Below are 26,023 nucleotides of genomic sequence, written 5' to 3' on the forward strand. Positions count from 1 at the left end.
ATCATTTTTAAGGTTGTATTTTTTCTCTAAAATTGTCTTTCTGAAAGTTCTAAGAAGCAAAGTAAAACAAATGAATTTATTTAAACAAGTAAAGATCGAGTCTTTAAAATATTTTCTTGGATTTTCAAATTCTATTTGAGTTTTGTCTCTCTTAGAATTAAAAATGTCCAGCAAAGCGAGACCAGCTTGCTAGTAAATAAATACAATTTAAAAAAAAGAGGCAGCTCACTGGTAAGTGCTGCGATTTGAGCTATTTTTAGAACAGGCCAGCGGGCGACCTGATGCCCGCCTCGGTGACCCCTGCTCTCACTAATATTTCCCATGTTTTATCGGGGTGGACGTAGGAAGTGTCAATCAAATCCGGGGGCGGGACCAATCTACAATCAGCCAATCAAAGCGACATCCGCTCCTCCGAAAGCTAAGCTAACAACATAGCACACTACTTGTACGGGTGTATATCAGTTAAACTGAATACTCCACCTCTTTACATGTAAACACGCGACAGGTTTACAATTTGCAAAGATTCTGGAACTGAGTTCACACAACTAACGTGACATATTTGAACCGAACGGCGCGTAGGAGAAGGTTGGTGGTGTAGTTAAGTCGTCTTTGTGGTGGTGGCGTGAAGCTCGCAGAAGGCCTCACACCGGAAGCAGAAAGAAGAGAAAAACATTTAAGATAACGTCTTGAATCCTCAAAAGTGGTCAAAATGCGAGGTTCTTATGGAGACCGAGACAGAGACAGAGACAGAAGAGACCGAGGTCGCGACAGGGGGTAAGAACACATAGCATGTTAGCACGGATGCTAACTGTAGCTCGTTAGCATGGATGCTAACTGTCTGTCTATTGTTGTGTTGAAGCTGTAGCAGGTGTGAATGTGTGTGTGTGGAAAATGTATTTTTTAATTTAAACTAGTGATGGTCAGATGAAGCCTCATGAGACTTTCTCAATTAGCAATTTCTCGAAGCTTCAATAAATGTGTCGGCACAAGCTCCACCTGCTGGCCACATGTGTAATTACTAGGGATGCACCGAAATGAACATTTGTGGCCGAAGCCGAATAAAATTTAAACGCTTGGCCGAATGCCGAATAATGAATGCAGTTTTTAACATTTTTTTTAATATTGCATAAATAGCCTAGAATAAATATTTAGACATGTTTTTCAAGTATTTTTTCATTGAATATTGACATTTTTTTAATAATTCAAGTAGCCTTTGCTTTTCAAAAAAAGCACAAAGTTTTTCATTTCTATTAGGCCTTCAAACAAAACATGCATTCAAAAAAAAAAAATAAAGTGCATTAAAGTGGATAAATCCACAACAAATGAATTATTGTCCTTTTGGCAAAAGTCTGCTTAGCCACAGTAGATATGCCAATAAAGGCTCAAGTAAATTGGATCGGTTCGCAGCCGAGTGTGAAGCGGCCGGAATGAGAATCAGCACCTCCAAATCCGAGTCCATGGTTCTCTCCCGGAAAAGGGTGGAGTGCCATCTCCGGGTTGGGGAGGAGACCCTGCCCCAAGTGGAGGAGTTCAAGTACCTAGGAGTCTTGTTCACGAGTGGGGGAAGAGTGGATCGTGAGATCGACAGGCGGATCGGTGCGGCGTCTTCAGTAATGCGGACATTGTACCGATCCGTTGTGGTGAAGAAGGAGCTGAGCCGGAAGGCAAAGCTCTCAATTTACCGGTCGATCTACGTTCCCATCCTCACCTATGGTCATGAGCTTTGGGTCATGACCGAAAGGATAAGATCACGGGTACAAGCGGCCCAAATGAGTTTCCTCCGCCGTGTGGCGGGGCTCTCCCTTAGAGATAGGGTGAGAAGCTCTGCCATCCGGGAGGAACTCAAAGTAAATCCGCTGCTCCTCCACATGGAGAGGAGCCAGATGAGGTGGTTCGGGCATCTGGTCAGGATGCCACCCAAACGCCTCCCGAGGGAGGTGTTTAGGGCACGTCCAACAGGTAGGAGGCCACGGGGAAGACCCAGGACACGTTGGGAAGACTATGTCTCCCGGCTGGCCCGGGAACGCCTCGGGATCCCCCGGGAAGAGCTAGACGAAGTGGCTGGGGAGAGGGAAGTCTGGGCTTCCCTGCTTAGGCTGCTGCCCCCGCGACCCGACCTCGGATAAGCGGAAGAAGATGGATGGATGGATGGGCTCAAGTAAATCTCAATTAAGTGTGTGCTTGTAACCTCTTACACTTATACAGGTAAATAAATGATAAATGGGTTGTACTTGTATAGCGCTTTTCTACCTTCAAGGTACTCAAAGCGCTTTGACACTACTTCCACATTTACCCATTCACACACTGATGGAGGGAGCTGCCATGCAAGGCGCCAACCAGCACCCATCAGGAGCAAGGGTGAAGTGTCTTGCTCAGGACACAACGGACGTGACGAGGTTGGTACTAGGTGGGATTTCAACCAGGGACCCTCAAGTTGCGCACGGCCACTCTCCCACTGCGCCACGCCGTCCCTAGCCCACACAACAGGCTAATAATGTAAACAGAGGCCCCACTAAATCTCAATAAGTGTGTGCTTGTAACCTCATACACTTTTACAGGTACACAACATATCCCAACGCCACCACGTCACTGTACGTTGGTTGATTGCGTCACCGCGTCAAAAAATTGCGTCACACGCCACTATTCGGCCTTGTTTTTAACTCATTCCACCGAAGGCCGAATGTGGCTTTTTTTGCCATATTCGGCCGAATATATTCGGTTACCGATTAATCGTGCATCCCTAGTAATTACACACAGCTGCATCTTAAAGGCCTACTGAAAGCCACTACTACCCACCACGCAGTCTGATAGTTTATATATCAATGATGAAATATTAACATTGCAACACATGCCTATACGGCCGGTTTAGTTTACTAAATTGCAATTTTAAATTTCCCGCGAAGTATCCTGTTGAAAACGTTGTGGAATGATGACGCGTGCTAAAAGTCTTCTGCTTTAATCGCATAATTACACACTATTCGGGACATCTGTGTTGCTGAATCTTTTGCAATTTGTTTAATTAATAATGGAAACGTCAAAGAAGAAAGATGTAGGTGGGAAGCGGTGTACTGCGGCCGCCTTTAGCAACACAAACACAGCCGGTGTTTCCTTGTTCACGTTCAGCTCTTGCCATATAAACATGAGCGGAGAACTTGCGTCGTTCCTCCTTGAGCTGTGGACTCTCTTGCCTCCTCCCACCAGCCGCCGGATGTTTACACCGTGGAGGGAAAAAAAATAAAAATCTCAGTCCGGCTGCCTTGCCTCGTCGAGAAACGTGGCTTCCCTCGGCGACACTGGCGGTCACCCCACCCGTGGCCACACCCCTCTGACTTTCAGGTACGCGTACGACCATATAATCTCACTAAAACACTAGTAACACAATAAGCCGATAAGGGATTTTCCAGAATTATCCTAGTAAATGTGTCTAATAACATCAGATTTGCTCCCACTGCCGTCGTTTTTTTTCTTTCTAGTCATTCACTCTCACTTTCCTCATCCACAAATCTTTCATCCTCGCTCAAATTAATAGGGAAACCGTCGCTTTCTCTGTTAGAATCGCTCTTGCTGCTGGTGGCCATGATTGTAAACAATGTTCAGATGTGAGGAGCTCCACAACCCGTGACGTCACGCGCATATCGTCTGCTACTTCCGGTACAGGCAAGGCTTTTTTATCAGCAACAAAAGTTGCGAACTTTATCATCGATGTTCTCTACTAAATCTTTTCAGCAAAAATATGGCAATATCGCGAAATGATCAAGTATGACACATAGAATGGACCTGCTATTCCCGTTTAAATAAGAAAATCGCATTTCAGTAGGCCTTTAATGTGGCGTCAATGGCTTTTTGCAAATGACGATGAATCACAATACATGTTCGACAAAATGCTTCTGCTGGGTAAATCAACAAAAGTATAAAATAATATGTTTAATGTGTTGCATATGTACTAGGGCTGGGCGATATATCGAGTTTGTAAGATGTATTGATATTTATTTTAAACAAGATATGAATTAAGAAAATATCGTAATATCAATATAATTTATTTCACGTTAAAATGACCAAACACTGCTTATTTGTTGTGTTCCTCGATTTGTCCCCCACTCCCTCTCATGGAATACTAAACCCCTCCCCTTCCTCCCAAGACGTGTTTGCACCGTAGACATGTTCTAAGTAGACACAGCATTGGCTGCTGTAATGCGACAAATTGGGCAGCCATCTTGAAGTGGTGATGGGGAGCCGGCGAGCAGCCTAAACTGACGGTTGACAGGTAGAAAACAAAGATGGTGTTCAGCGTTTTCCTGCTCAAAGGAGCGGACCGTTGGAAATAGGAATCAAGGGATTACTTTTCACAAGTAAGTTTTAACATTAAAGTACTATTGGTTGTTTTTTTGATTGGTTGATTGAAACTTTTATTAGTAGATTGCACAGTACATATTCCGTACAATTGACCACTAAATGGTAACACCCCAATAAGTTTTTCAACTTGTTTAAGTCGGGGTCCATTTTAATCAATTAATGGTAAAAGGAATATTACCACAGAGTTGAGAAGGAGCAAAGATCTTCAGTAGTACTGAAATTGTAGCAGACAAGAGGATGACCATAATAGAATCGCTTGTCAATGAAATGTATTACATTTAAAAATGTCATACTTGTATTTCAACATTATGTTATTCATGTAAAAGCCAACAGGGGTAAAAGTTAGGACCACAATCCAGATTGTGTAGGGGGGTAATATTTGTTAGCTAACTAGACATTCAGATGGACAATGGCTATACAGTATTATACAAGTCTAAATTTAGTCTAGCTTTCCAACCCAATTTTGTGTAGCCCACCTTCGTAAAATGTGTGGGACTTTTATTCAAAGCGACATACATAAAAAAATACATGCAAACAATCTCTCTGTAAACATTATCATTTAAGGAAAGAATATAATACAAAATATCAATACAAAGTGTCAAGACAGAATAAACTCAGGTTTGTGTAAGGCAACAGAGATACAGTCTATAGGTCTCTAAGATATGTACATATCTAATGTATTCATACATTGATTATGTGGGATTTACAGGTGCTGTTCATATTATTAGAATATCATGAAAAAGTTGATTTATTTCAATAATTATATTCAGAATGTGAAACTTACATATATCAATTTACTACACACATAGTGATATATTTGAAATGTTTATTTCTTTAAATTTTGATGATTAGTACTGACAATTACTGAAAATCCCAAATTCAGTATCTCAGAAAATTAGAATATTAGTTACGACTAGTACCAAAAAATATTTTTTAGAAATGTGGGCCAACTGAAAAGTATGAACATGGAAAGTTTCAGCATGTGCGGCAATCAATACTTACTTGCAGCTCCTTTTGCCTGAATTGCTGCTGCAATGCGGCGTGGCATGGAGTCCACCAGTCTGTTGCACTCCTCAGGTGTTATGAGAGCCCAGGTTGCTTTAATAGTGGCCTTCAGCTCTTCAGCATTGTTGGGTCTGGCATCTGGCATCTTCCGCTTCACAATACCCCATAGCTTTTCTATGGGGTTAAGGTCAGGTGAGTTTGCAGGCCAATCAAGAACAGGGATACCATGGTCCTTAAACCAGGTACTGGTAGATTTGGCACTGTGTGCAGGTGCCAAGTCATGTTGGAAAATGAAATCTTCACCTCCATAAAATTGGTCCGCGGCAGGCAGCATAAAATGTTCTAAAAGTTCCTGGTAGACTGCTGCATTGACCCTAGACCTCAGGAAACACAGTGGACCAATACCAGCAGATGACATGGCACCCCAGACCATTACCCATTGTGGAAATTTGACACTGGACTTTAGGCAACGTGGATTCTTGATTTCCAAAGGAGATACAAAACATAACTTTGGACCACTCAGCAGCAGTCCAGTCCTTTTTGTCTTGAGCCCAGGCGAGACGCTTTTGACGTCTCTTATTCAAGAGTGGCTTTACACAAGGATTGCGACAGCTGAAGCCCATATCTTGCATACGTCGGTGCGTGGTGGTTCTTGAAGCACTGACTCCAGCTGCAGTCCACTCTTTGTGGATCTCCCCCACAATTTTGAATCGGTTTTGTTTGACAATCCTCTCCAGGGTGCGGTTATCCCTCTTGCTTGTACACTTTTTCTACCACATCTTTGTCTTCCCTTTGCCTCTCTATTAATGTGCTTGGACACAAAGCTCTGGGAACATCCAACCTATTTGGCAATGACCTTTTGTGTCTTGCCCTCCTTCTTTAAAGTATCTTTTGGACAGTTGTCAAGTCAGGAGTCTTCCCCGTGATTGTGGGTCATACAAAATCAAAACGAGAGACCATTTCAAGGCTTTTCCAGATGTTTTGAGTTAGTTAGCTAATTAGAGTGTGGCACCAGGTGTTTTCAATATCTGACCTTTTCACCATATTCTAATTTTCTGAGATGTTGAATTTAGGGTTTTCTTTGGTTGTCAGCTATAATCATATCCTTTTAGGCAAAAAACACTTGAAATGTATCAGTCTGTTTGAAGTGAATGTATACATTCTGCAAGTTTGACTTTCGAAATGGAATTAATGAAATAAATCAACTTTTTCATGATATTCTAATAATATGACCAGCACCTGTACATATAACCTAATCATATTGTTTCTTCAACTTAAACCGTTTTTTCCCCCCTTCTCTGGGATTATATTCCCAGTTTTGATCTCGGACGTCTGGTCACTATGAATAAAAAAACATCCCAAAACGTGTCCTTTATCATAGCTACATGTATGACGAAAATGGGGGTGAAAATGAGTGGTATTCAGAGAGATAAGATGAATTAAGTGTGCTGACAGTTCATTGCTCCTGCCAAATGAATTGCACTGAGTGGAGCGGATCACCACTCCAAGATGGTGGCCGTGCGTCTCGTCAGCGCCAGTAGGTAGTAGTGCTCCATGCTGCGTCTACTTATATGTCGTCTATGTGCTTGCAGGATTTACAAAATCTACAATTGGTCGGTTGTTTACTATGATGAGTCACCATTGGTTAAGATTAGGGCAAAACATTGAGGACAGGCCAATCAGAGGCAAGATAGGGCGGGTCATGGAACCCGCTAGGGAAATCACAACAGACATCACAAATGACGACAGAAGAGTCGTAGGAGAGAAGAGCGATTTAAATATTAAAAAACTAGTGGAATATGGCAGAGGGATTCTCTTTTTTAGATTTTTCTTTTAGTGATGTAGACCACTTTCAGGAAACCCACAATGTGTCTATTTGGCCACACCACATATGCTTCTGGATAAAACATTCATTTGACTTGTTTACCATGTATGTACAAATCCAAGCTGTTCTCCAGTTGCCAAAAATGTATTATTTGCACAGCTATGTTATTTATTTCACGTAAATAGAGTATTTTTCAATTTTATTTGTTATGTAATTCTGTGCTACTTAAACAGTTTATTTTATGTGCTGTTAATACCCATCTCGACTAACTGGGTTAATAAAAGTGTTTACAGTTCAGTTGTCATTCACTTAATTTTCACTGAATCTCGCTCAAGAATGAATGTCTTTATATGTATACTTTCACCGAAAAATATATCGAGATATGTATCGAATATCGAGTTTAAGTAAAAATATATCGAGATAAACTTTTTCGTCCATATCGCCCAGCCCTAATGGTACATATATTGGGTGTTTGTATTTTGCCAACAGGATAGGGCAGGTTGTATATTGTTTTCCTGTCACTTTCGGGAAATGGCATAAAGAAGAAGATGACTATATAATGTAACTTGGACAATGATGTACAGAACAGAGGAGATTTAGTTCTTTTTGATTTGGGTTTTAGGCGATTATTATTATTTTTATTTTTTTGACCAAACCTCCATTTTTTAGCAATTGGTATCTGGTAGCTGGTTAAAATAATAAATACAGAATGCTTTACTTTAACAATATAAACACGTTTGAGAACTGACGTTGCCAAGAATCGATCCCACGTCTTGTAGAATAAATGGCGAATGCGCAAACTGTTATGTTACCAAACTTCTCATGGTGTCACGGATACAAGCTGGTAATTTAATGTTTGCTGCTGGGACTCAGTTTGCCATCCTTCTTTGATTCTAGCTGTATTTAAAAAAAATATATATTTTTTTTTATTCTCTATCCTTATTCCAAACTGACCACTGGTCTCAAAAATCAAATTTTCAATTCGACTCTCAAAATGTTTTAACTTTCTTAATATCTACCCAATTTTTAAAAAAAGTTTTATACCATCGGAAAGTCTGCTAAACAAAAAAAACGACTAAAAGGTTGTGTAATGTTATAGTGATGTTAACTATTTTTGACAAATTTTGAAGTACTACATGAAACAATCAGGAAATATGAGCAGGTACGTCAAAAAAATGCTAATTATCTCAAAGCAGTTTTAAAGACTTGGTGAAAGCTGTCCAATGGTACTTGAACCATTGTGATAGGCCAAATATTAAAGTACCAGTACAGTGGAAAAACAACGTTGCCTCTGTCTTGAAGCAATTATCATATCAATCTGATTTATGACACAATTATTACAATTGGAAAATAAATAGATATGATCAAAATAGTATCAATATCAAGATTCCTCAGCCATTTTGAGAGTTAATGAAGCCAGTCACGTGATCCTTGATGTAGAGGAGGAGCCATAGATACCTTCAACAACAATGCTAATCAAGCAGATGTCATGAGAGCCAACGATTACTTTTAGAAAAATTATTATCCAGGACCTTATATTTTTGAGCCCGAACACAGGAGGATGAGCAAGATGTTTTAGTGGTAAACGGGTGTAGTTTTATTGAGACACTATAGCATTAGCAGCATTGCTAGGTGCTAAACATACAAACTAAGCATAATAAATCAAACACTTACTGTACAATTTCCACTCTCGTTTTATAAGGCGGCGTAGCTCGGTTGGTAGAGTGGCCGTACCAGCAACTTGAGGGTTGCAGGTTCGATTCCCGCTTCCGCCATCCTAGTTACTGTCGTTGTGTCCTTGGGCAAGACACTTTACCCACCTGCTCCCAGTGCCACCCACACTGGTTTAAATGTAACTTAGATATTGGGTTTTACTATGTAATGCACTTTGAGTCACAAGAGAAAAGCGCTATATAAATATAATTCACAATAAGCCAAAGGGTTCAAAGTGTAGGAAAAAAGTAGTGGCTTGTAGTCCAGAATTTACGGGAGGTAAGCGGCTGATTATCACATACCTAATCTTCTTCGGCGGCCACTCAACTTCGAGTATGACTGCTTTCTTTTGGGTCCTTGTGGAAAAGGCCAATTTCAATAATCTCATTTTGAAAAAAATCCGATTTGGGCTACTTTGGCCTGTTCTGTAAATGTAGTCAATCTTTGCCGTCATGTTATAGAAGCCCTCGGTATGGATCCAGCAGAGGCGGCCCTCCACCACTGAAAAGGTTTGGAAATCCTGGGGACCGTTTACGAAAGAAAAGGTGGGACCTGAATGCACTTCCAAAATTTGAGAAGAACTTTTACACCGAGCACCCAGAAGTGCAACGAATGACTCAGGTATGCGCGGTGATGAATATGTGCATCACTTAGTGTACCTTCTTCACTCAAGGTTTTTCTTCCTCCAGTATGACATCGAGGACTACAGGAGCAAGAAAGAAATAACCGTCCGAGGTTCAGGCTGCCCGAAGCCCATCGTCAGCTTTCATCAGGCACAGTTTCCCCGTAAGCACATGGGCAGGCCTCAAAAGCCAGCACCACCCCAAGAAATACACCTCGTGTTTTGTGGCGTCTTTTCCATGTAGAATACGTGACGGATGTGCTGACGCAGCAGAATTTTAAGGCACCAACAGCCATTCAGGCTCAAGGATTCCCACTCGCGCTCAGCGGGAGAGACATGGTGGGCATTGCTCAGACCGGCTCAGGAAAGACTCTGTCGGTGAGACATATTTTGAATAAAGTGCCTTTTTAAGCTTTCATGCAGAAGATGTGTAGGTGCACATGAACTCTTACAGACTTAAGCAAGAGTTCAAGAGTTGTATTGAAAAATAGCTAAATGGGTAACTGAAATTGCAGCGTGGTTAAAGCAACATTTAATCTCTGGGACGGTAGATTTTTTTGTGCGCTAGGTATGAAATGTCTCCTGTTGTGGTACTGTATTTTTCGGACTGTAAAGCGAACTTAGTCCTTTCATTTTCTCAAAAATTGACAGTGCGCCTTATAACCCGCTGCACCTAATGTATGGAATAATTCTGGTCGACGCTATTTTATTTGGTACATGGTGTAATGATAAGTGTGACCAGTAGATGGCAGTCACACATAAGAGATACGTGTGGACTGGAAGATGGCGCCAGTAAACAACACCAAACCTTTAAATGTTCCATTGAGAATATATAACATTACACGGCACTCAAAAATCTGTCAAAATTAGTAGTATTAGTACGATTTCGGTAAGTTATGAAGCCACACCGCTTGATGGATTATCAGAGCATTACGGCTACTGTAGTCAGTCGTACTGTGCTTCAACATACGAGTATTATTATGGTGTGTGCATAAGAACCCCAAAATGGCATCTCTTAGCATATCATCTGGCGTTTTATTTGGCAATTGTGAACGACTCTTGCCGTCGTCGGGCGGGTTCCCAGGACCATCAAGGAAGGACATTTCTTTCGAGCAGGTTTGACTAGCTTTATTTTTCAATCAAAGCTTGTCTTCAGGTCGGGTCGCTTTTCTGCTGCTCCTCTCCACTGCTCGCTCACGGTCCGCTTTCCAGTCGTCGTCGTCCTCGTCTGCTCTTTGCTTTCGCTACTCAGGTTCTGCTGCGAGCTCTCCTCCTCCTGCCCCGATCTCTCCTCCTTCTCCCCTTTTATATATCGTGAGGAGATAAGTTAATTGTGTACTGTTGCGCGATCCACACACCTGCACTAGACTGCGGCGTCGCTCCCGGCACGCCCCGCCTCTCCGCTCAGCCGCATCCTCCGCCTCCTTGCTGCCATCTTGGGCCGGGCTCCAGTGTGCCCTGGCCCGCTGCTCGTTCGCTGGCTCTGCCTCTCCACAGCAATTTTATGCAAAATTAACTTTTCTTACCTTCTGGTACCTGCTGATGTGTATTTGGGATCTGCATAAGTCCTGAAAATTTGGGCTAGTCCGCCTTTGTAGTCTGTAACGACACCGTAGTCGATAAGCTTCTTCTTTTCTCTATTTTCTTGTTATGGGACATTTATTCTCCGCTGTTGCCATTTATAATATAAAGTAATGTAAAGTTTTTACTTATATCTGTCGGTAAACTCACCATGAAAGCACTAAAACATACCGGTGTAGTGAGTTTACATTATTCACCCAAGGAACTTTAGTTATTAGATAGTTCCGGTCGGACGCTTTTTCACGGGACACAATTCCTGTATTGTTGTTGCACTAGAGAGCCACGGATGAGGAGATGCTGCTCTGTTATTGATTGGATGTCATTAAAACAGTTAGCTCCATCTTTTGACACTTCTTCCACTCCCGTCCTTGCACGCTACACTGCTACAACAAGGAGAAGACGCTGTCCAAGTGGAGGCACGTAAATAAGACCGCCCACAAAATGGTACATCCTGAATCGACTGTCAGAAAGCGACTTAAAAACGATGTGTAAAACATCATCTACGCAACATTTTGAGCAAATAATCACCATTACATGTTATGTAGACCACAAGGGAGTGTTTTACATTTAGAAAAAAAAACATATGACCCTTTTAATGCGCCTTATAATCTGGTGCGCCTTTTGTGTGAAAATAGACCTGAATAGACACACTCATCGGCGGTGTGCCCTATGGTCCAGAAAATAGGATAAAAAGAATGTATAATTATTTTCTCGGAATTGAAAGTAACTCTCTTCCTTTTTTGCGTTTTCCCAGTATCTCCTGCCTGCCATTGTGCACATCAACCACCAGTCCTACTTGGAGCGTGGAGATGGACCCATTGTAAGTAGCCTGTAGAAAATCAGGCTTGTTCCAAATTCCAAATTAAATTTAGAATGACCCCCATAGTCCAATCCCATGAATATGAATTGTGGATCATATGTGGGGTGGAGACAGTTTATTTTAAATTCCAGTTCTTCAAATTAAATTTGTACAAGCCTGATAGAAGTACGGAATAAATTTACATATTTTTTTGCCTTCAACTGCAATTGTAAGGCATTTTACCCTCAGGGTTTTCATAGTATTTTTGTGTACTGTGTAGTGCTTGATCCTTGCCCCCACGAGGGAACTGGCGCAGCAGGTCCAGCAGGTGGCGCATGACTATGGGAAATCATCTCGCATCAAAAGCACTTGTGTGTATGGGGGCGCTCCCAAAGGACCCCAGATTCGAGACCTGGAGAGAGGTACTGACCGTGGACTTGTCGTACTGTTCAATATTTAAGTGATGTATGCTGTTTTAGTTCAGAGGATCAAGATTGACCAGAACGTGTTGGGTTTGTGTAAGGCAAGGTTATCCAAATTTTTTCAAGCAAGGGCCACATACAGAAAAGTTGAAGGCTCTTGGGGCCACTTTGTAATTTTTTGTACATTCAAGACCCGAAAACCTCTTACATCAGGGGTAGGGAACCTATGGGTCTAAAGCCAGATGTTGCTCTTTTGATGACTGCATCTGGCTCTCAGATAAATCTTAGCTGATATTGCTAAACACGATAAGTAATGAATAATTCCGCTGGTAATCACAGTGTCAAAAATAACGTTCAAGATATAAACATTTTCATCCATCCATCTGGTTTCTACAGGTAGTAAGAAGTCGCATTAATGGTAATAAGGGTTTTATTTATTGTTGGTTAGCCTCAGAATAACAATGTTATTAAAAAGAATGAGAGACTTATTATACTCTAAAAATGTTGGTCTTTCTTAAAAATGCACGCATTTAGTTGTATTCAGTGTAAAAAAAAAAAAAAAATTCATGGCTCTCACGGAAATACTTTTAATAATATTTGGCTCCTATGGCTCTCTCAGCCAAAAAGGTTCCCGACCCCTGTGTTACATGCTAGTTATTTATTTTTATTTTTATTTTGCATGATTTCCTGTCCAGCGCTCTTATTTTTCATTCCACGTACTTTTTTCCTCCATTTGCCAGCTGAGCGCTGACGCCGTCACCTGTCCCTGGTTATTTATCAGTATGCTTTTGGGGACTGGATTATTTTGCTTTGTACCTCAACGTCGTACCTTTGTACTTCATACGTCTCTTTTCCATTCGAGCACCTGCCTTTCTCTGGTAAAAAAAAGACTTATTTTCTGCACTTGCCTGCCGCCTCTGCATCCCGGAGTGCCCGACATAACAAAAACTAATACAATGTGGTGGAAAAAAATATTCTTAATACTATTCTTTGTCAATATTAGTATGATTATTACATTATAAGGCTTAGCACACACAAAATCCTGCCATTACCATTCTTTTCTGCACTATCCTGCCGTCTCTGCATACAAAAAACGAAACATAACAAAAAACAAGTACTATATAGGTCAATCAATTATTCATCTTATAATTAGTCTTTATCAATACTTATTACTATTAATGACATTGTGGCTTGTGCAGCCCTTTGAGACACTCGTGATTTAGGGCGATATAAGTAAACATTGATTGATTGACAGTGAATATTTAGCTTTCGCAAACTCAAAATCTTACCATATCTTGCAAGAAATGTGTACATATGTTCATCAAACACAGGTCAACAGCAATTTTGGTTTTCAGGTCCCATTGTGGCGGAATTTCGTCTGGTTAGATTTTTTCCTAAGCACAAATTGCATTTTGTCTGTGTCGCGGGCCAATTAAACACGAGCTTCAGGCCCCAAATGGCCCCCGGGCCACACTTTGGACACCCATGGTGTAAGGCAACAAATATATATTGGACCTATGTCTCCCTTCTAAGGGGTTGAAATCTGCATCGCCACTCCGGGCCGTCTGATTGACTTCCTTGAGGCGGGAAAGACCAACCTGGAGCGCTGCACATACTTGGTTCTGGATGAGGCTGACCGCATGCTGGACATGGGATTTGAACCGCAGATTCGCAAAATTGTGGACCAGATTAGGGTAAGACCATTCATATACTCTATTATCTAATGGGATTGTGAATTAAAGGGCAGAAAAACAATCTTTGTTGTAGGGCTGGTGGAAGTAGCTGAATTGTTTTGTCGATATCGATAATTATTCATATTTTTTTAATACCTATCAAAAACAAGTACCAAATTCCTCAGCTATTAAGGCAGAAAGGAAATGTCAAGAAAAGCATGGAAAACACTTAAAGGCCTACTGAAATTAGATGTTCTTATTCAAACGGGGATAGCAGGTCCATTCTATGTGTCATACTTGATCATTTCGCGATATTGCCATATTTTTGCTGAAAGGATTTAGTAGAGAACATCCACGATAAAGTTGGCAACTTTTGGTCGCTAATAAAAAAGCCTTGCCTGTACCGGAAGTAGCAGACGATGTGCACGTGACGTCACGGGTTGTAGGGCTCCTCACATCCTCACATTGTTTACAATCATAGCCAGCACCAGCTAGAGCTATTCGGACCGAGAAAGCGACGATTTCCCCATTAATTTGAGCGAGGATGAAAGATTCGTGGATGAGGAAATTTAGAGTCAGGTTCAAATACTGGTGACATCTATTAATCAGACAAGAACCAAGGAACCAAGCAGACACAGGATTAAATAGAGCTCATGAGGAGACACGTGTTTTGGGCTGTACTCTAGTTACAGATCCAAACAACGTTCTAAAGAACAGCCCGCGTGCCTCCTGTATTTATTAAGGAAATCCCTATTACATCATTGTGACTGAGGGAAAGGGGGGAGTGGACTCGAGGCAAGATATGATAATAAAAAAATGCAAATATGTTGACCCTTTGTGCTATCGCCCAGTCTGTTCTTGTGCTGGTCCCAGAACAGAATGTTTGGCCTTGGCAGTCAGCATGCGGAATCTGGACAGAACACTCATAGGAAAGAAAGGCAAGCAATCTCTCAGATTGCTAGTTCTGCACAAATACAGAAAAACCGCTTCAGCACAAATTGACAATACTTTATAGTAACGGCCCTTAAGCATATAGTTATGATGATAATATATACATAATTATTCTAACAAGGACTAGAAAAAAAAAAGAAAAAAAAGGCGATCGCAGTGGGAGCGATTCAGATGTTATTAGAGACATTTACTAAGATAATTCTGGAAAATGCCTTATCTGCCTATTGTGTTGCTAGTGTTTTAGTGAGATTAAATAATACCTGGAAGTCGGAGGGGTGTGGCCACTGTGTGTTGACCCAGTGTCTCTGAGGGAAGTCACGCAGCTGCAGCAGGACGGAAGCTCCGCTGATGTCTCCGGTAAGAGCCGAATTATTACCACAATTTTCTCACCGAAAACTGCCGGTTGACATGTGGTCGGGATCCATGTTCGCTTGACTGTTCTGATCCATAGTAAAGTTTCACCTTCGGGAATTTTAAACAAGGAAACAACGGCTGTGTTTGTGTGGCTAAAGGCTAAAAGCTTCCCACCTCCATCTTTCTACTTTGACTTCTCCATTATTAATTGAACAAATTGCAAAAGATTCAGCAACACTGATGTCCAGAATACTGTGTAATTATGCGATTAAAGCAGACGACTTATAGTTTGGATCGAGCCGGAAAATAATGTCCGCTACAACCCGAGACGTCATTATACCGCAACGTTTTCAATATGACACTTTGCGGGAAATTTAAAATTGCAATTTAGTAAACTAAAAAGGCCGTATTGGCATGTGTTGCAATGTTAATATTTCATCATTGATATATAAACTATCAGACTGCGTGGTCGCTAGTAGTGGCTTTCAGTAGGCCTTTAATATAAACACAATTGTAACATCACATTGAACACGTAACAATAGGATCTTAAAATGCCATCCATCCATCCATTTGCTGGGGGGCGCTGGTGCCTATCTCAGCTACAATCGGGCGGAAGGCGGTGTACACCCTGGACAAGTCGCCACCTTATCGCAAAATGAATGTGCCAAAATAAGGAATATGTAAGAAATGGTTGATTGACAACACTAAACTGGCCCTAGTGTGTGAGTGTGAATGTTGTCTGTCTGTCTGTGTTGGCTCTGCGATGAGGTGGCGACTTGTCCAGGGTGTATCCCGCCTTCCGTCCGATTGTAACTGAGCTAAGCACCAGCATCCCCCGCGACCCCAAAAGGAATAAGTGGTAGAAAATGGATGGATGGTTCATAAAGTGTAAGAAAATAGTGCAAGGTGTAAAAATGTAAACAGAGAAACTATTTTCTGCAGGTTTAGTGGCAGGAAGTTAGAGCTGTGCTCTAAAGGGTGAGTGTGGCTAAGGTGGTGTGGTATTAGCCGTCTTGCCTTGCGTCATTTACAGACCACATTGATCTGACTACAGTCCCTTTTGAAAAACAAATCTATAAACTGCTATACTGTCCAGGAGACTTCCTGCGGTATCAGCAATTTCTTTATTTCTACTTTCACTTCTCACTCTGTGCACAGAATTAAACACAAGACAACAAGAGGCTGCAAGAAAACCTAATAGTTGATACTGTTACCTGATTGGCTGTTAACACGTTACTCCCACTGACCAGGGATCACTGGCTGCGTTGCTCGGATACCAGAGAGCGAGTGTCTTTGTCCATGCAACCAACCTTGCTTCCATACTTTTGGCTTCTTCCGACCAAGAAAAAAAAATTGTTTTTATTGATATTGATCACATCTCAATCACGATATACTGTATTTCTTTGAATTGCCGCCGGTGCGCTAATTAATTTAAAACCTCTTCTCACACCGGCGCTTACCAAAGGCATGCGGTAAATTTATGCCTGCGCTTATAAATTGGAGTGTGCTGTAAGGATACCGAGGGACGCTGGTTCAATCCCACCTAGTACCAACCTCGTCCCGTCCGTTGTGTCCTGAGCAAGACACTTCACCCTTGCTCCTGATGGGTGCTGGTTAGCGCCTTGCATGGCAGCTCCCTCCATCAGTGTGTGAATGTGTGTGTAAATGTGGAAGTAGTGTCAAAGCGCTTTGAGTACCTTGAAGGTAGAAAAGCGCTATACAAGTACAACCCATCTATCATTTATGAAAAGCACATTTAGCAAAAAAAAAACATTATTATGGTCTTACCTTTACTTATAAATGAAGTCCATGCGCAGCTCCTTCTGATCAAAAGCATCGATAACTTGTTTATAGAAGTCTTCCTTATCTTTCTTCAGTTTTAAAAGTCTCTCTGTCTCGATGCAGATCTTCCTTTATTACCTCCTGCTTCGATTGAAAGTCCAGTTTAGAAAACTGTTTTATTTCAGATATGTAATCCTCCATGTTAAAAGTGCAAGCGAGAGGAAAAAATAAACACATGCTCACTCTTGCTGCTTGTTGTCACTTCTTCTGCAGCCGAGTAGTCGCAAGAAGGATCACTAGCGCCCTCTACCACCAGGAGGCGGGAGTCATTAAATGACTCATATTTGACACATGCAGCTACGGTATATTAAAGAAACATAGCGGCTTACTGTTCTTTTTAGTATATACAATAGCTTGGACCTTAAATCCTACTGAATAGCTCTTAATCTTCTTCCCTTTATGCGATTTCAAATGATTGAAATCAGCCTCCTCTGTTTTGAAAATGATGACAGGTGAAGTGTCACTCGTGACGTGACGAGTTTGACCCGGCGGAAATTCTAGGCATATGCTAATTATTTGGCGAAACGAGTTTGACCCGGATGAAATTCTAAACATGGGCTAGTAAAAATAATATTTTGCGAAAGGAGTTTGACCCGGCGTTAATCCTGAGCCGGCGGTAATACTAAGCATGCACTAATTATTTTGCGAAGCGAGTTTGACCCGGCAGTAATTCTAGGCAGGCGCATACTATATACCCGGCGGCAATTCAAGGAAATACGGTAGATATTGTTTTATTGCCCGGCACTAGTTCCACCTTTTCAAAGATTTAATTGTGCAATATCCAGCCGGATAGACAGACGCTGATGTGGAGCGCCACCTGGCCCAAAGAGGTGCGCCAGCTGGCTGAAGACTTCCTTAAAGACTACGTGCAGATTAACGTGGGAGCCCTTGAGCTCAGTGCCAACCACAACATCCTCCAGATAGTGGACGTGTGCATGGATAGCGACAAGGACCGCAAGTAAACTACTCTCCAAATAGCTGGTCGGTGTTTGTTTGTATTTGTGTGTTTACATCTGTTCTTACCCTCAGGCTGATCCAACTGATGGAGGAGATCATGGCTGAAAAAGAGAACAAGACCATCATCTTTGTGGAGACCAAGAAGCGATGCGATGACCTCACACGTAGGATGAGACGCGATGGGTGAGCTGAGGACGCTGTCTTCTGTTACTCTTTAACGACGCAGGAAGTCTCAAGAGCGCTCCACCAACCTGGGTTGCTGCTTTGGCTTGTAGGTGGCCGGCCATGTGCATTCACGGAGACAAAAGCCAACCGGAGAGGGACTGGGTGTTGTCAGGTACAACAAAGCCTTACAATACTAAAGTTTATATACTCACCGGCTACAACATTCAGATAAGAACTGTAGTAGTACTCGTAGACACGCCTCTCAGTATGCAGTGCAGTAGTACAGTAGTTGCCTCATCTTCATATGTTTAAAATCAAATTGATTGGTCATTGGTTGCAGCTGGAATCAGGTCGCATCTTGGAGATATGTTTGTTGAAACTGTCAACCATTTACCATATCAAGCAAACTTTATTCATATCACACTTTTCATGCTCCAGCAAGTTGCAACACAAAGTGCTTTCGACCCCTTGAAAAAAGAAAACCTATGCAGCATACACAGACGGCACCTTCGACAATAACAAAACATGGCATTGTCTCCTTGAGGGTGTTAAATGTGGTGAAAAGGGACTCAGGTTGTAGCGGGGCCGTGCCAGCAACTTAAGGGTTCCAAGTTTGATTCCATCTTCCGCCATCCTGCCTTTATCAGTGCTGTTGTGTCCTTGGGCAAGATACTCAACCCACTTTGCTCCCAGTGCACCCACACTGGTTTAAATGTAGTTTAACCATGTAGGCAATGTGGTTTCACCACGTAAAGTGCTTTGAGTCTCTTGAGTCTCGCACACGGCACACTGACAAGGCTCAACCTAGATGTACCAATTGTTGCAGCAGCTGTCCGGGTGGCTTGTATTAGACGATCTTGGAGGTACACGTGCTGAATGTGGAGGTCCTGGGCTGGAGCGGTTATACATGCTCTGGTTGTGAGGCCGGTTGGATGTACTGCCAAATTCTCTGAAACTGCTTTTGGTAGACAAATTAACGGGCAGCATTTCTGGTGGACATTCTTGCAGTCAGCATACCAACTGCACGCTCCCTCAGAACGTGGGACATCTCTGGCATTGCACTGTGTGATAAAACTGCACATTTCAGAGTAGCCTTTTTTGGGGGGCAGCCAAAGGCACTTGTGCCTTAATCAGCATCTTGATATGCCACACCTTTGAGGTGGGATAGATTATCTTGGCCAAGAAGAAATGCTCACTAACTCAAATTTAGACAGATTTGTCAACAATATTTGAGAGGAATAGGTCTTTAGTGTAAAGAGTCAACGTTTTACATCTTTGACTTCAACTCATGAAAAATGGGAGCAAAAACAAAAGTGTTGCGTTTCTCTCTTTGTTCAGGGTAAAATTGTACCTAATGTTGTGGCCGATGATATGAGCGTATTAATCGACACTGCAGTGTTTTTCTCTCAACACGCTTTCTTTGTGTTTTTAGAGTTCCGTAGTGGCAAAGCCCCCATCCTCATCGCTACCGACGTGGCTTCCCGTGGTTTGGGTATGTCCCAAGTGCTCAGACGTCACTCGCACTACACACAAAACATTCCCAGACTTTTTGTTATCAGTGATACCTGAGCTTATTTGTTGCGAAAGGTGTTGAGAGTTAGAGATCTGGTCTTGCACAACCATGTGATGCTTTGCTCTCTAGATCATTGTGTATCTAGGAAGCAAATCATGTTCAAGATGACTTTAGGCGAGGCCAGAGATGCAGATCGACCTTTAACCTAATTCTGTGTTCATTTGTTTTCTTTTCATTTTCTTTTGTGTGTTTCGAAGTTTCTCTTCTGCCAACTAGAAGTACACAGGCCCTCGGGAGCCTGCAGCCGGACCTAGGCATGACTAATCGAACGCCGACTTTGGGGAGAGAGACGGCCTGGTTGATCACAGTCCTCCGCAGCCATCTCCGCTGCAAAGCCAGAGCCTCTCCCCCCCTCCCTTGCCAGGACACCGACTTCCTGGCTGATTGGGGAGGGGCCTGTCGGGCGTTCAAATTTGATCTGAATGTCTGGCTCCCCTCGGGCCGCGGCATCACCCCCCAGTGACGCACTACATCATCAACCGAGCGTGTCCGCACCAGAACAGTCGGATCTCAATTGGCGTTAGAGACACAGTGGTGCGTCACGAAAGGAGCGACACGTCCACCTGGAGCTGAGGGTGGCTGGTGGGCGGCCCTCTGTGCATGCCCCTCCAGATTCAGCCCCCGACACCACTGGCTGTGGCGGCCGGCCTCTCCCTCTGCGGACGTCATGTCTGGTCCTGGCTGGCAGGAGTCCTGGCCTGGAGGAGTCACCGCTCTGTAAATGTTCTTTCCTTCTTTCCTTCCTCCTTCACTCGTCATCTTCAAACTCTTTTCTCTTACGTCCAACTCTTCAACCTGTCTTTGTATGTCCTTTTCCCTTTCTTTAAACCACTTCCCAACAGCTATCTGTAGTCCCGCCCCTTCCGTTCGAGCCTGTACAGCAGGGGTGTCCACACCTCACTGAATAACCAAAACATGCATTTTTCAGTTTTAAAACCAATACAATATTTAGTTTTTTTAAACCCTAAGTTTCCCATTAAATTTGGTAAATGTTAAAAAGCCTGTGGACCAGAAAGGGTCTCAGTCATAAAAGTTTCAAAAGTAAATCTTTTTTTTATTTTTACTTTCAAAGCGTTAATCTGTACATCACATATAAATCTATCTGTCAATATATAGGTTGATTTTTTTAGCAAAGAAAACTGTTTTAGTTGTGGCAAAAACATAAAATATGCAATATTTCCCCCCCCCCCAAAAAATTCCAAATTGATTTTTTTTTTTCAAATTAAATCAACATGAAAAAAAAAAAAAAAAATACACTTTCAATTAATGCATCAACCTCCCCCCCCAAAAAAATTGTTTTAATATTTGATGTAAATTATGGAGGCTTGAATAGGTCAATTCACTTCTGCCATGACCCTCCCCCGTGGAATTCTTAATGGTTGACGTGTATGTGACGATTGCTGACATTTTTTCGTCTCTTCCGGGAATGAGATAAATAATATTATTTGATATTTTACAGTAATGTTTTAAAAAACTGCGTAATAGTATTTATAGAACTTTCCACGGGCCGTGAAAAAAAAACATTTCAGGCCGCACTTTGGACACCCTTGCCTTATAGGCATTTTAAAGTGTTCCTCTTCATAGCCATGAAAGCAGACCACTGCCAACAGGACTCTACTGACAGGGTCCGTCCTCTAAAGACTCTCCCCCTTAGCGTCTGTTTCTTGTTACTGGGTTCTATGCGAGCACACCTAGGACACGCTTACCAAAGACCCCCCCAGAGCCTTAGCTTCTACATGTCATAATCACTAAATGGTGGCAGGTGGGACGTCTGCTGATCCGCCATGAGTGGCGAAGGGGTTGGGGGTCAGGGGTAGTTTTATAGGTCATCACTAGATCTCTGATACAGGGTAAGTACTGTGACCCCTCCTCCTCCAGCCTTCATCAGCACATTCCCTCCAATCGACCCTTGGTCCACCGTAATGACAAACACACCCTACCTCTACAGTCAATTATTCATGTCTCATTTGTTATTTGTTGCTGGTCAGTGGGCAGGATTTAACATTACCAAATTATTTTCACCAAAACTTCAAAATGATTCATGTACAGAATCCCACAAAGGTGTGTACTACCCTCACATTTCAACCAACTCTGTATTTAAACTAGTCAAGGGACAGTCCACCCATCTTCTTCCGCTCGCCCAGAGTCGGGTTGCTGGGGCAGCAGCCTAAGCAGAGAAGTCCAGACTTCCCTCCCTCAACAGACAGTACTGTAGAAATTGAACATTGATATCAGGCAAAATTCTGAATTTGGAACTTCAATTCAACTCTTTTGAAGAATCGGAATTGAAGGATGTGAAATACATTTATAGCCAAGTAGGAAGACAAATTAGAAATGTTTGCATGAATACTAAACATATTTGTGTTGATTTATTTTTCCACACTTTCCTATGATTTAAAAGTAGTGAACCTTTAGTTTCACACCGACAAAATTTACGATATCCATGACTTTTTGTTTTTAAACCTAAAAAATGTATTAGAATGCTAGCAAGATTGCGCCAAGTGGCAATACCTGACTTTGTTTTATGCCTATAAAGAGTAGTAACATACTAGCATGCTAACGGTTAAAATATGATCGCAGAGTAACAATATCCATGACTTTTTAGTTATATACCTTCAAAATTGACTAAAATAGCCTTGACTTTTAGTGTTATACCCTACACAACTGAGTAAAATGGTAACACTATCTGACTTTTAGTTTTATGCCTACTACTACAATGTTAACCCTTTGCATTCTCGCACCAGGTAACAATATCCATTACTTTCTGTTTTAAACCTACAAAACTGACTAATATGCTAGCAAGACAGTGCCTTGGCGTTTAGTTTGTTTGCCCATGAAAATTACCAAAATGCTAGCATGCTAACACCTCAAATGTGAGTGCCAAGTAACAATATCCATGACTTTTAGTTGTATACCTTGTAAAATTGATTAACATTTTGGCTTGCTATCACATAGCATGCTAACAAAGATAGTGTCAAATAGTAATATGGATGACTTTCTGTTTTAGGCCTACAAATTGAGTAAAATGCTAGCATGCAAAGAGTGCAAAATAATGATATTGACTTTGTTTAATACCTACAACCCTGACTAAAATGCTAGCATTTTAACACTTTCCATGCTAGCAAGATAAGGCCATGAACAATATTAATGACTCTTAGTTTTATACCCACAAAATTTACTAAAATGCTAGCATACCAAGTTGGCTCCAAGTTACTATCAATTACTTTTTTTTTTTAAATGCTAGCATACAAAGTTAGCTCCAAGTAACCATGTCTCTTTGTTCTATACCTACAAATTGAACTAAAATGCTAACATACAAAGTTAGGTCCAAGTAACTATGACTCTTAGTTCTATACCTACAACATTGACTAAAATGCTAGCATACAAAGTTAGCTCCCAGTATCTATGACTCTTAGTTCTATACCTGGGGTCGGCAACTCGCAGCTCCTGAGCCGCATGCGGCTCTTGGGTCACTCTGATGTGGCTCAGCTACATAATCACAGACCCCCCCCCCCCCCCAATTATTTTGGGAGGTTTCCGGAGTTTGGTGGCTCTCCCAGGAATCACTTGGGGACAACATTCTGCGGTCTTCACCCAGTCTATAATATTGAGTGCGTGCTGTGATGGCAATGCTTTTAACTTCCTTTTTAACATGTCGTCGCGCCCGCTTTTACACTAAGCTACCTGCTTGTCGGCCGGTCGCATGCTATACGCAGCTCTTGACAACTCACGCAAACATCTGCAAGGCATACTTGTTCAACAGCCACACAGGTTACACTGAGGGTTGTAATATAAATAACTTGAACACTCTTACTAATATGCACCACACTGTGGACCCACACCAAACAAGAATGACAAACACATTTCGGGAGAACATCCGCACTGTAAGACAACATAAACACAACAGTACAAATACCCAGAATCACATGCATCCCTGACTCTTCCTGGCTACAATATACACACCCGGTAGCCCCAAATCCTGCCCTCCAACCCCGCCCACCTCAACCGACGCACAGAGAGGGGGAAGGGGGGTTTGGTGCTAGCGTGTGTGTATATTGTAGCCAGGAAGAGTCAGGTATGCATGGGATTCTGGGTATTTGTACTGTTACAATTGTGTTTATGATGTCTTACAGTGCGGATGTTCTCCCGAAATGTGTTTGTCATTCTCGTTTGGTGTGGGTTCACAGTGTGGCGCATATTTGTAATAGTGTTAAAGTTTTTTAAAAGTGCACTCTCAGTGTAACCTGTATGGCTGTTGAACAAGCATGTCTTGCAGCGGTGAGCGTACGTCTGCAGGAGCCACATACAACAAGTAACTGGGCTGGTAAGCTGTTTGTGCATGTTTTAGACACGTTAAAGGCAGCTTATTATGGTTTGGATGAATATCATCAGATATTCGCGAGAATAGATACTTTGAGTATTCGGGAAGCTCCGGAAAATATGGGAGGGTTGGCAAGTGTGATGCATTTATTTATAAATGGGTGATTTATATAGGCTAGTAAGGTACCTTACTAGCCTATATAAATCAACCATTTATAAATACACGTCAGTAGTCTAAATGAACCTCTTCAACATAAGTGTAATGCTGTCAAGCGGCATTCATGTAAAACTCACTGGCCGCTCTAACATTAAATTTTCATATTAAGGTGCGGGCCGCCTGTCTGAGACCCTTGGTTTATACATAGCACAAAGCAGAAAAAAACCCCTCTGTACGCAGTGTTATTTCATTTTAAATTTCAAAAGAGTTTTGTGGCTCCCATTGTTTTCTTTATTTTGTGAAACGGGGCAAAATGGCTCTTTGAGTGGTAAAGGTTGTCGACCCCTGTTCTATACCTACAAAAGTGACCAAAATAATAGCATGCTAACTCATAGTAGGCTAGCAAGATTCTAAGTAAAAGTCGTTGCTATTGTAATTTCTGAGCACAGAACAAATGAAAGGATTGGTTTGATTGATTGATTGATTGAAACTTTTATTAATAGATAGTACAGTACATATTCCGTACAATTGACCACTAAATGGTAACACCCCAATAAGTTTTTCAACTTGTTTAAGTCGGGGTCCACGTCAATCAATTCATGGTATGGTGAAATGTGAGCGGTGTATTTCTGTGAGCTAGTCCACTGTATCGTGTCATTCCAGTGAAAATCTTTTCCATGACCGTCATGGAAGTGTAGTTGTGTTTGGCAGGTAAGTGATTGTGTCAGATAGTAACTCCCTTTTCAAAAGTCACTATTTAGCTTCTGACTATTATTCTTGTTTCTCACCCTTCCTCCAACTTCTCCCGCCACACTGACCCTCTTCAACCCCTTTGTGCCGCTCCCAATGTCCCGAAGACGTGGAGGACGTCAAGTTTGTCATCAACTATGACTATCCCAACTCCTCGGAGGACTACATCCATCGGATCGGCCGCACGGCCCGCAGCACCAACAAAGGCACGGCGTACACCTTCTTCACGCCGGGGAACATCCGCCAGGCCCGCGACCTGCTCCGGGTTCTGGAGGAGGCCAGACAGGCCGTCAACCCCAAACTGCTGCAGCTGGTGGACAATGGTCGTGGAGGAGGCGGTACGAGACATGTCTTTTACTATCAAGTTCGTTCGTGATGCATTCTTTAAAAATAACTTGGTTAGTGACGACTTCTTTTGACAAGTAACTGTACAAGTAACATTGTGTTGTTCGACCCACCTTAATAAGCTTATCTTGAGTTGACAAGTCACAAAATGGCCCATCCCTCTCTCTTGCTTGCTGCTTAGTATGTATTACACCAGGGGCGTGGATGGGATTTTTAAACTCTGGGGGGGCCAAACTGTCAGAAAATTCTTGAGCGCTACCATCATTAGCCTGTGCGAAGGCTGCGTTGTGTGCATTTTGTTGTTTCTTCTCCATGATAAGGGTGAGTCCATAAGGCGGCAAATGGGTGACTCAACAATAGGGCTGTAACGACAAAGGGTGTTAATGATAACTGCGATAAAACGCTTAGCATTACTCTTTAAAATTAGAATGATGGAAAAACTGGGGTTGATAATTGCACTTTGATAAACTCACGGCACCAGCTAAAACACTAAGATGAAAACAGGAGACAATAACGCCTTTCTCCATCAAAAAATGACACACCCCAATCCAAACTCACATAAACACACTGCCAGCTGAGTAAGTAATTATGCACATTTAACCTCCAAGCTGTGCTC

The 26,023-nt window shown here is 42.1% G+C and overlaps 1 protein-coding gene across 1 annotated transcript in view; it reads left to right on the forward strand.

Annotated features, from left to right (window-relative positions):
* Positions 1-378: 378 nt before the first annotated feature.
* LOC133541277 (probable ATP-dependent RNA helicase DDX17) overlaps positions 379-26,023 on the forward strand; it is a 28,633-nt gene continuing 2,988 nt past the window's right edge. Inside the window, exons 1-12 of the mRNA XM_061884586.1 lie at positions 379-774; positions 9,358-9,517; positions 9,586-9,682; positions 9,763-9,896; positions 11,854-11,919; positions 12,179-12,320; positions 13,854-14,014; positions 17,926-18,098; positions 18,170-18,280; positions 18,373-18,434; positions 19,695-19,754; positions 25,170-25,400. Of these exons, the coding sequence (XP_061740570.1) occupies positions 710-774; positions 9,358-9,517; positions 9,586-9,682; positions 9,763-9,896; positions 11,854-11,919; positions 12,179-12,320; positions 13,854-14,014; positions 17,926-18,098; positions 18,170-18,280; positions 18,373-18,434; positions 19,695-19,754; positions 25,170-25,400 (1,462 nt within the window). The 5' untranslated portion in view covers positions 379-709. The remainder of the gene's footprint in view (positions 775-9,357; positions 9,518-9,585; positions 9,683-9,762; positions 9,897-11,853; positions 11,920-12,178; positions 12,321-13,853; positions 14,015-17,925; positions 18,099-18,169; positions 18,281-18,372; positions 18,435-19,694; positions 19,755-25,169; positions 25,401-26,023) is intronic.

This window comes from Nerophis ophidion, linkage group LG23, assembly GCF_033978795.1.
Source record: "Nerophis ophidion isolate RoL-2023_Sa linkage group LG23, RoL_Noph_v1.0, whole genome shotgun sequence".
NCBI lineage: Eukaryota > Metazoa > Chordata > Actinopteri > Syngnathiformes > Syngnathidae > Nerophis > Nerophis ophidion.